The sequence below is a fragment of the Alosa pseudoharengus genome, unplaced genomic scaffold, assembly GCF_046254945.1.
Source record: "Alosa pseudoharengus isolate Yale_2024_CS ecotype anadromous, Long Island Sound unplaced genomic scaffold, YU_APseudo_1.1 YU_APseudo_1.1_scf_4, whole genome shotgun sequence".
NCBI lineage: Eukaryota > Metazoa > Chordata > Actinopteri > Clupeiformes > Clupeidae > Alosa > Alosa pseudoharengus.
Window position 1 is genome coordinate 30,492,878 of NW_027468774.1, and position 12,634 is coordinate 30,505,511.

General features: G+C 41.0%; 1 protein-coding gene across 1 annotated transcript; it reads right to left on the bottom strand.

The window, feature by feature from the left end:
- Nucleotides 1–1,961: 1,961 nt before the first annotated feature.
- On the bottom strand, nt 1,962–8,252 carry aoc2 (amine oxidase copper containing 2). Its single transcript, XM_076265830.1, has 4 exons — nt 6,656–8,252; nt 4,136–4,421; nt 3,816–3,948; nt 1,962–3,541 (listed from the first exon to the last, which is right to left on the bottom strand). Exons 1-4 carry the CDS (start codon nt 8,223–8,225, stop codon nt 3,260–3,262), a joined length of 2,271 nt encoding a protein of 756 aa, XP_076121945.1. The 5' UTR covers nt 8,226–8,252; the 3' UTR covers nt 1,962–3,259.
- Nucleotides 8,253–12,634: the final 4,382 nt, after the last annotated feature.

Genomic DNA, 12,634 nt, shown 5'->3' on the forward strand with positions numbered 1-12,634 from the left:
CAGCTTGCGTGATCATTGCTTGTCTCACATCCTCCCTTTATAATAGTTGATTCTGACCAGACTAGACTTTACTGTATCTATTGTGATTAGTGAGTTCATTCGGTCACAACAACAGTCACACAACAGTATCAGTAGTCCACTGAGCGTTTTAATTTACAATTAAGCTTATGGGTATCTATAGCCTAGTCTATACTCTCAAAAGTCCCATGGTCTGACCATGTGTTTTTCTATATCAGTGGAGCCAAAACAAACAGGAAATGTTACTCTCCCCTTATATGACACACAGAGCATGTGAATGTATTGAAACTGGGAAACTGGGATATGTGTCTGGCCAACTAAAACAGTGCTGTATGTTGTTTTTTCGTATGTGTGTGTGTGTGTGTGTGTGCTGACTACTAGCCTGCCTGCAAGTGTGTAGGTCTGTGTTTATCTGTTTAGTAGATTTAAGTGGGCGTGTGCATGGCTGGTTGTTCAGTAGTAAATTTGGTTTATTGGTTTAATTGTAAATTCTGCTGTTGTGAAAGTCTATCATAGAGAACTCCCATCTCTTTCTTCATAGCAAACCAGTTTACTAATCACCTTTTTATTTGAAATTATCGATTAAATGGTCAAGATGGAAGCCTAAGCAGTGAGCGTAGAGTGTCCATGTAGGACTGTGGTGTCCCGGACCTTTGCTATTCTGGAGTTATACCTTTTGCATAATTTAAGAAAATGCTGATCAAAGATGGTTTCATTGAAGAGTCATTATAAAATGTTCACACTGACTACTTTGTTCCTGTTTGTGACACAACTAAGCCTTTTTTGTGAAAGAGGCTTATGGAGATTCATACCTGCACCACCCGACAACATTTCCTTGGGCATAAGGACACATGGTGGAAGCTGGAGAAGCAGGGCTTCAGCCCACTAAAGAGCTCAGCATCTGGCTTTGTGGTCTTGCAAGTTAATTAGCTCAGATAAAGAGTCCCCCGAGCATGAAACTGTCATTAATCCTCCCAGAATCTTGGACTGACCTCTGCAGAGTTAAATCATACCCCTCTTGTGTGGGTGGCCATACACTAAATATTTGCAGTGTCCTTCAAGAGCAGTGCTACAGGCCATCCTCATACGGCTGATCCTTTCATATGCTGCTTTAGAGGAGACAGAAGAGACTACAGGATCCACACTGATTCATTGTAAGCTGTTCCTGTTTTGCTGAGAGAAACGTTGGATAAATGTCAGCATTCTTTCACCTCTTTTCCTCCAGAAATGCACATTGAGCACATCCATCACACACACAGCATGAGATTACAATATGCCAGAGTGTGCGTGAGAAACATCTGACAATATGCACGTAGTGTGTGGATAGCCCAGCTGTGTGTGTGTGAATCCCCCTCCCTAAGCTCTACTGCTAAAACCAATCTCCTTCCTCTTTCCTTTTTCCCATGGGTCTGAGGGGAGGGTAGGGGGCGGTGGGGGGTGGGGGGTTGATGACGGTACCCCAACTCAGCTGAACTCAGTGTTGGGGAATCAAAACAATGAAATAAAGAATGAGTCAAACAGGGACAAAACAACATCATTTACAAAATCATTGGACTCTCTTTCCTAAGTGGCGGTAGGAATTCCAGAGGAGAGGGGAGAGCATGAGGGAGAGGAGAGTGCAATCACAGGGGAGATAAGAGGAACAGGAGAAGAAGGAGAGAGGGGGAGAGGGGTGGCCAAGTGGTTACATGATCTGGTTCTTATTTAGTATTTCCTGTCACCCCTTCAGAGAGAGAGAGAGTGAAGAGAGAGAGAAAGTAGTGAGAGAGAGAGAGTATGTGTGTGTAAGTGTGTGAGAGAGGGAGGCAATGACCTGTAGATTACAAAAATCAAAAGCAGCTGTGGTATGCGTTACCTAAAAATAAATAAACTAGTTCACTTTTTTTAAACAGAAAAGAGAGAGATTGGGTGTTGACAATGTATTCAAGATAAAAGTAACAACATTCTTATAAAATGTTTATTTACTGTCCACTGTACACAATACTTCTCAGGAATATAAAAAAATGTCATCATGTTCTGCATGTGTTTTTGTATTAAATTGTGCACTATTTACGATTGTTGATAAGTGACTCTTCATTGCACTTTTTTCTTCAGAAGTTATCCACATACTTTCACAGACTTTCAGCCAAACTGAAAAGAAAGAGTTTGATGAACCAAGCATGTCAAGCAAATCAGCATATCAGAACAAATCGATTGTTTTCTGTTGAAATCTCATGAGAAAAATACATTGCAGTCTGCAGTGCATGCTCTAATAAGCAGCTGTATACCGGTAATATGCACACTTTGTCAGAATTTGCATTGAAGGACCTTTAATGACTGAATTTGCACAGCTCATTATACTGTATTTACACCAACATGTGACTGATTTTCCTCCCAAATGCCAGCACTCTTTCTAGCCCCATCTCCAGAACACAAATGTTTGAAACTAAACACTGGGTTCAATTGACAGTCAAGAGGAGTTCCCAGTAACTTGAGTTCCTTTCAAGAGGGTGTGTGGATGTCAAGGAGTGACAATGAAGCTCCTTACAGCCACAGCCAACTCTCAGGAGAAAGCATTCACTGTTCAGCATCAGTTGATGAAACTCACATTTTGGCAATGTTTTTGTTTTTTTGTTTTTGTTTTTTTTAAACGTACGAAAAACAGATATAATATATCCATTAAAATCAGTAGTTATCAAATGTGTATGAACAACAACAAAAACACACTTTTACATTTCTTTTTGTATGACAGAAAGGCAATTATGTCATTCTTCAAAATAAGTATCAGACTAAAACAAAACCATATGCATACAAACTTCACATAGGATAACTCAAAACATTGCTGCTCATATAATTAATTTCTTAATAATGTCCTTCAAAATGAAACCCATGCACAATATAATACAATAAAATATAGAGTTGGTGGAACGAGTAACCTAATGTGTTCTGCGTTCCAGTGATAGCTTTGGGTCTTTCAAGAGGGGGTCTAAAGACGTATCTGTTCAGCTTACACCTAATTAATCAATTTTTAGAGTTGCATTTATATTATTGTTATTATTACTAATTTGCTTAACACACCTTAAAAAAATTTTTTGTAAGTTATTTTGGACAAAAGCGTCTTGCCTAATTATCTTATCTTTCCTTATCGTTGGTCAGTGTAACGCTCATATCGTTATAGTTATAGTTATCTTTGTAGTTATCGGTCTGAACAGCCCTCTAGTCCAGATTGTAAATCCCGAGATAACAATGAAACCAATCAGCCTCATTCAAATTTCAAGACTTCTTCAAACCCATTATAAGTGAATGGGTCCAGTGTGGGTGTGCATAGGTCATCTTTCAGGCAGGCCATCTTGTTGTACTCACAGCTGTTCTCAGACCCTGGTTCAAAGTACACCCCATCAGGTGAGAAGATGGATGGGTCCTCATCAAAATAGTTGTGTGGTCTCAGAATGAAACCACCACCATTGCCAATGGTGACTGTGTTTGGAATATCCTCTGCATGCGGAATGTGCAGGAAGCCTGCTGTCACCCAGGCAACGAGATCCTGAAAGACAGACGAAGTGACAAAGAGCAACATTAAAGTCGAGAGACATTGTCTCAATCCCCAAACTTATTTAAGCTGTAGTCACTATACGTCTAGAATATCTAACTCAACTAGAGGTTATATGGAATATCTATTGCACATTTCTCCCGATGTAATGAGTAAGTAAAAAAGAGAAACTTCTGCAATTTTCACATGTAAAATAAACATCTGATGTCCTGCTAGATGATCACATTATGAGGATGCCTGAAGAAAGAGTCATGATTTCACCTCTTACCTCATTAACAATCGACTCATTATCAGCAATGAATCTGCTGAAGTCTACTACAGGCGACCAAATATCATTCTGGCTATAGAGATTACTACTGGTCTGCTCTTCATCTTTGTGCTTAGTGATGGCCAACTTGTACCTTCGAGAGGGAGGAGTGAGGGAAGGAGGGAGAGAGAGGAAGAGAGAGAGAGAGAAAAGGAAACAAATAAACAAACAAACAAGCAAACAGAGAGAAAGATTGTTATTGAATGATGGTTGGGTTTGGGACCAGCACCGAAATGTGAGGATCAACTAAAAAACAACAGTAGTGAGAGGAAGGACTTCACCTGGCCCAGGACATGGCGCGCTCCTCTGGCTCGCTCTCAGGCAGGTGCTCTGCCGCAAAACTGATCACCTGGATCTTGTAGGAGCGCTGGTGTCCCCAGCGGTTTGTCTGGTTGCTGGCCACGTGCAGGTAGCGAGGAATGGGCTTGCCGTGACGCAGAGCAGCCTCCTGCTCACTGGCCAACTGCTTTTCCACCAGCACGGGGATCTTGGCCTTCCGCTCTGAGGTCCAGGGCAGGTCCATCTCTTCATAGATCATGTCTTTGGTCTGGAAGACGTTCTTCACACCTTGGATGTCAGCAGGGTTTAAATTGGGATTTGTTATGTGGGGTGGGGCTCTTTTTTTGAAAAATAAACCATTAAATGCCACTTTCTGGAGAGTTTTGTGCAAATAAATGGAGAAACCGAGTCTTACATTATAGGCCTATGTGCAAAACTGCAAGGTTAAGAGCCTACTTAGCATTGTTGTAGTATCAACAGGTATTAGGGCATTTAGCATTTACATTACTGTTAATCAGTCATCACTTGATTACACATTGTATTACCTTGTTATGATATAAGAAGTGACCCATACAATGTGCCAAACATAATGTGCCACATGTTGTGAAAAAGGTCAAGAAAAGTGAGAGTCAATTATAGGCACAACGATATTCAAGTGCATATGTATTCATGGAAGTCCACTCTGTATACAGTATAAGAGCTTATGAATATGCATGACTCTATGAGACTATGAGTATTCATATTCACATTGATGGGTATCTGCTTGACTTGTTTAACTCTGAACAACTTGTTCATAGACATAACATACACTAATCTTAGATCATGTTTGCTACAGCTGGGTCCAGATTGAGCATCCAGCCAAACTAAATATTCACAGGACAGAGAGACCCAGGATACTCCTGCCAAAAGGTTCCATGACAAATTGAAACATTCTTTTGATCGCCCTTATGGGACACAAGAGAAATGTAGTGGAACCTATACAACAAAAGAAACACAATTATCCACATACATTTAGACTTTGCAGATCAATATTTTACGTATCATAAAATAAGTAATGTGGCTTGTGTGAACAAGCTAACTATGGCAAAAAACTATGAGTTGAGGCCCACGGCACTTAATGACTTTTTATGGAATGCTAGATTACCTCATCCCACAACCCTTCTTGGTAATAAATCTGTCTAGGCTACTAGAAACCAGATGCATAAATACCTCAGGGACACCACCTGGTCAAAGTTGAACCTAAATCAAACGTTGGTCTACTGTTGTATCATGATATCTATCAAAGAGACTCTGAACCTTTCATTTAGTGGCCATTTTCCATATAGTTTTTAACCACCTGTCCTTAAGAGCATTTTATGTAAGGCATAGTTGGTCGAGAAAACGTTTAGCACAGGGATGGGCAAACTACGGCCCGCGGGCCGGATCCGGCCCGCCAAGCACTTTCATCCGGCCCGCCGAGCATTTCATTTAGGCTAGTTATCAGGCTGCTCGCTATTTTTTTCCTGCGATAGACGTTGGTTAGCTTTACTGCAAACTGCTTTTCACTCTCCTTAGATAACGTTTACAATGTCAATGTCAAAACATCATGTTAAATAGAGATAACATCATGTTAAACTAATTTAACTCTTAGTTATCTCCTTTGCAGCAGATCTAACGTGAACATATGCAATCCATTTAATTGGGAAAGCGTCTGCACTCACGAGAGGGAGAGAGAGCCGCAGGTTCCAGCTGGCTTGTGATTGTTGATAATTGATATCTCCTCCTTATAAGAAAGTTTTAAAAGGAAATCATGAAGGCAACAGTAGTTCCCACTACTGACCATTTAAAAACTGTGAGAGGGCCCAGCCGTAGGTACAGCACTAGCCATAGTGGAGCAGGCAGAAGATCATTGAGAAATAAACGTGAATTAAAGCGACTGTCTTAAAGCGATAGTGTACAATTTATACATTTGTTTAACAGCATAAAATTAGCAGTATTTTTAAAACAAATTAGCACTATTTTAAAACAAATACTTTTCATACTAAATTATAGGCTATAAAAAATGTATTTTTTTAGGCGTGTGTCGTCGGGGGGAGGGGGGGGTTGTGTGGCCCGCCGGCCAATTTTCAAAACCCAATGTGGCCCTTGAGCCAAAAAGTTTGCCCACCCCTGGTTTAGCATGTTCCTACAGAGATTGCAGTGGTTTTAATGTGAACGAATGACTGTAACAACTTCTTGAATCCTAGCACTATAGATTGTGATTTAATTTGTTTGAGAGAAAAAGGCACAGCCAATGTGATTCTGGTCGCAGCACAGATAGCCTATGGATATCAGACAGATGGCACAGCAAAACGGCCAGGTTAATTAAATGCCTTTGCCACTTAGATGGCAGCGGAGACAGGGTGTCATTGTACATTCTGTTATAAAAAAAATATATATAACTCATTACATTATCTAACAAACAATTGTAACGCCTCTGGCCATTATGAACATCATTACGCACATCAGTGCCAATTACTAGCAAATTGATTTGCAGTACTTACCCATAATATCTAGGTCAACTTTGAAGTTAATGAAGTGAGTATGGATATTTCCCAAGGTTCTTTCTGCGACCTGGTGGCCATGACGCATACTGCCATCAATGATGAAAGATGACGATATGTAACCAGTGGCATGCACTCTGGCTTCAACTGACCCGCTCTGGTAAAAGATGAAGTCCCAGACATAGTCGTAATTGCCGATTGCAGTGATGGATCTAATAAACAAAGCACTGTTTGCCAACCCCCCGTATTTGTTGTGAAAAAAGTCAGAGAAGTGCCTGCGTAATGGTCTGCCTATATCATGCTCGAAAACACAGATTGAATTTTTGAACCGCTGTGTCTCATTCGTGTCTATATAACGGTAAGTGTCTACGTAGGTAGCCCCATACGGACAGTCCACTCCACGCACCAACTCATGCGCGAAGCGGCCGATACCAATACTGGAGTCGAGGAACTTGGTGAGCATCATGCCAGGTGTTACTGAGCCGTAGACAGACATCGCCTCCTGAACACTAAGTTCATATACAATTCTCTCTCCTTTGAACTTAATGTCAAACGCCCGCATGCCGGTTAGAGAGCTCAGTCCAAACGCAAAACTCCAATTCATGTACATAACCTGGTTACTCTTAACACTGAAGCGTTTACCTTGAAGGTAAGATTGCTGGGGGCCAATACCTATCGGCTTACTCCGAGGTTTTAAGGAGGCATAGTTTAAAATGTCCTTGTAAACGATTTTGGTTACAGTGCCTTTCTTGTACGATTCTTTCAATTCGTCAATAGTGTCAAAGTATTGACCATTGTAAAGCAATTTCTTTAATTGCCACTGGGATGTGTTGACGCTTTGGTGGTTAACCAACACTTCGAAACCAACTGGATGGATATACATTCCGCTCATGTCCCGAAAAAACGATATCCATGTCTCTCTGTCTCCCGACTTAAGCCCACGGGGCATCCCCTCAAATGGACGCAGTGGCTTCTTATCGCTGTGGTCGAAACTTTCCTTCAGTATTTCCTCCAATTTCCCAAATACCTCCCGGTAAAGGAACTGAAAAACTTGCACATATTCACCAATGGTGACAGGGCGAGCGGTTATTTTCACCTCAGACTGACTGTACTTTTCTGCCGTCACATCTCGATGGGTGAGTACCCCTCCAATAGGTCCCACCACATATTCCTTAATATACCCCAAGGAGCCGTAGAATACCACCACTGATGCCTCCCTCGCCGGCGGAGAGGCACGTTCATCCAAGTAACGGAGCGCATCAGCTTTCTTTGGGAGCACAACATCTATCACAAAGATGAAGTTCTCCTTAGGCTCTGCTGTGGCAGAGCGTGATATTGCCAAACTCTTCTGCGCCCACATGTAATCCCGGACTTGTTGGTATTCATCCTTGGACAGGTCTGCAAATATCTTACTGTGGTTACTGTGGTTGTATTTCCAGATTTGCTGGGTATTCTGACATTTAGGTACTCTACTGGAGTTAAGACAAATGAACACAATGTTTAGGATAACCGAAATAAGAGCGAGCAGTATCAACAGGCATTTAGCCAGCGAAGTAACTTGCGCGACCATCTTTATAAAGGGTTCTTAGAAAGTGGCGGTTTAGGAGAGCATGTGAGAGTTTGATGCGCGCAAAAGGCGGTAGATGGAAGTTATGCCAAAACCACACCCCCTACGTGTTTAGTCAATGCATCTCTTGAAGGTCTTAAAAACAATGGCCAACACTTGCACGAACTTTATTTCTGTGATCATAATAATGTCGCTCATTTGAGTTATCCGTCCAATCTGAGCAAAAAAAAACAATTTTGAAACTCGGTGAAGCTTAAAGATGATAATAGATGCTAGAGGAAAACTAGTTTCAATATTTGGAAAAGTGTAACATGCCAAATGTGGTCTATTGCAGTCAGTGTTGGGAGTAATGCGTTACAAAAATAATGTAATTACTGTAATGTATTGCTGTTTGCGGTAACGCGGTAATGTAAGGCATTACCAAAAAAAAATTGGGTAATATTTACTCGGTACAAACTTCTGTAACGCGCGTTACAATGCATTTTAACCCAAAATGAAGCGCTTGTTTTGTTTTGATACATATTCGCAAACACCACCGCGAGAACAACAGACGAGAAAAAATCCGCGCAAAATAGTAGAACGTATCTCCTGATACTGGTTGAAGATGACTGTGGCTGCAGCAGACTCAAAGTCGGACTCTATTTGGGGGATGGACATAAGCCTACGCTCATTATTTTTAGCTTGTCAGAGACAAGGATATGAAGAACATAATAGTTAGTGCACTTTGTGTGCGAAACCAAAAGATCTCACTATGCCTCGCGAAATAGCACAAGTCATTTAATGAAACATCTAAAGTGGTGCCACGCTAATCTTTTTTATTCTTGATAAAACACAAACTATGTTCTTCTAGTGCATGACAGCTTTGAGCTGTGAACTTGAATTAAAGAGAATAAAGGGATAGAAATGCAGAAAAAGATTGTGTAGCCTGGCAGTGCCACCGCTCCCACCACGCGCATCGCGCACTTTGCGTAGGGCACCAAAGGACAGAGGGGGCACCCAAATGTAACCAATGAATAGTAGCTTTACTGCAAACTGCGTTTCACTCTTCATCAATAACGTTTACAATGTCAGAATGCACTAACACCATGGTACATACTTTTTGGGTTCTCTCAATCTCCACCACGTAGGCTAGTACTAGTAGAATGGAATTGGTGGGTCTTCAATAATTCGTTTCCCAAGCATTTAGGCTACACGAAGCACATGATATGCCAAGTCGACAAAAAATCCATTCAGATAGCTAGGTGGATACCAGGCTCATAATTCACTTTTATTTGCAAAACGAAATGTGAAGCAACATGTCATTGCATATATTTCCAGAGCAAGGAAGGCTGCTTAAAACAACTTAACATTGTGCATATTATTGTTAATATTGTGCTATCAATGTAACTCAACAAACAAGGCTTGTAAACAAGAGCTGGCAAATGGGCATTATGAGAACGTAAAGATCAATGCTCTTAAAGTGACCGTGCACCATTTATAAGAAAACAGCATTTCTTCAGAAATTAATGTTAAAAAACACACAGCAATGGTCTGTATAATAGGCCTTTTATTTTACTTTAGGTGTTTGAGTTACCATTTAAATGTCACTCACTCAAAGCCACTCACTTAGGACACCGAAATGGCCAGTAGGCCACCATCTTGACATGTCTTTATTAAGCTTTGATTTACAATAGGCTCTCTATTGAGCAGGCCTAGGCCTTAAAGTTACAGTATTTATATCACAATTTACCAGACTTTGACCTTTTGTCGGTTTTTAACAAAATTCTGACTATGATTGTTCCTTGTTTTGCATCATGAGCACTGCGCCTATTGCATTCTTACTAGTTGTTAGCCTTAAGCCTATAGCTCAGTCATTATGCTATACCACATCTCCCTCCATTGGAAGAGCAATGAGCTGCATTGCGCGTAATAAACTGCATTTAGAATGGCAAATCCATATTTATAGATATTTTGGTGAAAGTAACTTAAAAGTAATGCAATAGTAGTGTAATGCCTTACAATTCAGAGACAGTAATATTATAATGTAACAAATTACTTTGAAATGACAGTAATAAGTAATGCATAGTACATTACGATTTTGAAGTAACTTGCACTGATTGCAGTCTATTTGCAGATATTTGTGGCTGACACTCCGGTCTCTGTAAGATTCATCTCTCTACGTCTGTAGGCACCGAATAAATTGTGTGTAGGCCTACGTTTTTTGTAAATTGAGGTCATGCTGTGGATGTGCGAGCAATTTATTTAAACATGCACACGAAGATACGAGCAACGGAGGCAGTGTGGCAGTTCTAACACAAAACGTTAAGGGAACGTTCGGGAACGTTAGTGTATGGTTCCCTAAAGCAGGGGTTCCCAAAGTGGGGGTCGCGACCCCCCGGGGGGTCGCGGACGGCGTGCAGTGGGTCGCGAAATGATTTCCATAAATCAAATAAATTTGGAAAAAATAAAATTCTGAAAAATTATGACTGGATAAGATCACCATTCACTGTAACCACCGCAAGTCATCTGTCAGCCGGCATGGAGGACGCACTGGTTGAGCTGTCATGTGACCGCACTTTAAAGACAGATTTTAATTCCAAGACGCTTGCTGAGTTCTGGATTTCAGTCGAGAGGGAATATCCACAGCTATCCAAGGCCGCGATGGACGTACTGACACCTTTCTTTGCACTGACATATATTAAAAACAAATACAGATCGCGTCTAAATGTGGAGGATGATCTTCCGTGTGGCCGTCTCCACAATTAAACCAAGAATGGACTTGCTGTGTTCCGCGCATAGCGCGCATCCATCTCATTAGATGAGATTAACGCTGAAACGTAGTTGCCAAAATGTAAATTTGCGCAGCAACAATGTAGGCTACATATGTTTACAACAGTTTGTGGATATTACCCTCACTGAGATATTCTTCTGTTAAAGCAACACCAAAGAGTTTTTTGTACATTAAAATATTGTTTCCAAAATCATCAACTCGTAACAGGGTGAACGGCACTTCTGCATTCGCGACCCTCTATCGGCTATAACCGCACTATGCAAGTTTGCCAGATCGGGTAGCGGATCTGTAGTTCGATGGAATGAGACATAAGAAACTACAAATTTGACTTGCTTCTGATGTCGCAATACATTATACTTTCATAAAATCATGCAACGTACTCTACCTTGTCTGTAGACATCGTTATTTCCAAAGCCAGTGCTGGATAAACAAGCGTGCGTGCGACAGGAAAAGTGCTTTGGTGTTGCTTTAAAATGGAAATTAAAGTAATGTTTCAAAGTTAAGTTTGCACATGACAGCAATAATGTGCACTCATGGATATTATTTTTTGACTAAGGTATTCTGCTTTTATCATATAGGCTAGTTAAGTTCCATATGTAAAATCATAACAGGCTGCTCTGTTCTTTTGTGTTGTCGTTAAGCCCGTGTTTGGATAAGCCTAGTGCGTAGGCTATGGCCTGTGCGCACATTTTATTTTATTTTTTGAGTCACATCCAGGGATAGTGGGGGTCGCCAGTCTCTGGCACGGTTATTTTGGGGGTCGCGGGTTGAAAAGTTTGGGAACCCCTGCTTTAGACCATTTTAATTTAAAACATTTTAATAACAAACAAAGTACCGGTTCAGGCACCGTTTCAGCACCGGCACCGTTTTAAAAGTATCGATTTAGCACCGGTATCGGATAAAACCCAAACGATACCCAACCCTAATGATCAGTCATACTGATAACGTTATTTTTCAAGCTGACGCAAGTTAATAACATTCACACCGCATATTTAAATGTGTAGTTAACATTAGGTAGGCTGTGAAGTTTATTGCACACATATATTTAATTAATTGGTATTACTAGTGGTGTTGAGTGCCTGATTAGATGCTTTGTAATGTTGTAAAATTGTCTGACTAACTTAATTGTAACTTTCCTTTTTGCAGGTAAGATATGGGTGATGGCTGAATTTACTGGAGGTGGCGGCAAGGTGGTCTCCATGGTCTACATTACTCTGCAAGCAAGGGAATGCCTACGTGAAGTGGTTTGGCTGGGGTGGTCTGAGGTGGCATGTCCTCCCCCTTTCTCCAAGTCCCCTGACATCCATCTCCCTGACATCATCACCCACCGTCACTGGATCAACCTGAAGCCCCTTATACATGGGACATGGCACAGCACCACTACGTTCTGAAAACACATGACTTTCAATAACTTGCGTGGCACCAAGAAAGGTCTGCCGCTGCTCTGAACTTTCTGTTAATGTGACATCATTCATACTTGAGGCTGTACACATCCCTTTGTTTCTATTTTCTTTATTGATGTCACCCAAACTTCAACTTTCTGTATGCCCCTGAACTCACACAAATTGTAAATTGCAATGCGCCATTTAACCAGTGGTGTAGTCTAGTTAGTTAGTTGTAGTGGTGGGTAAACTGTGAGCAA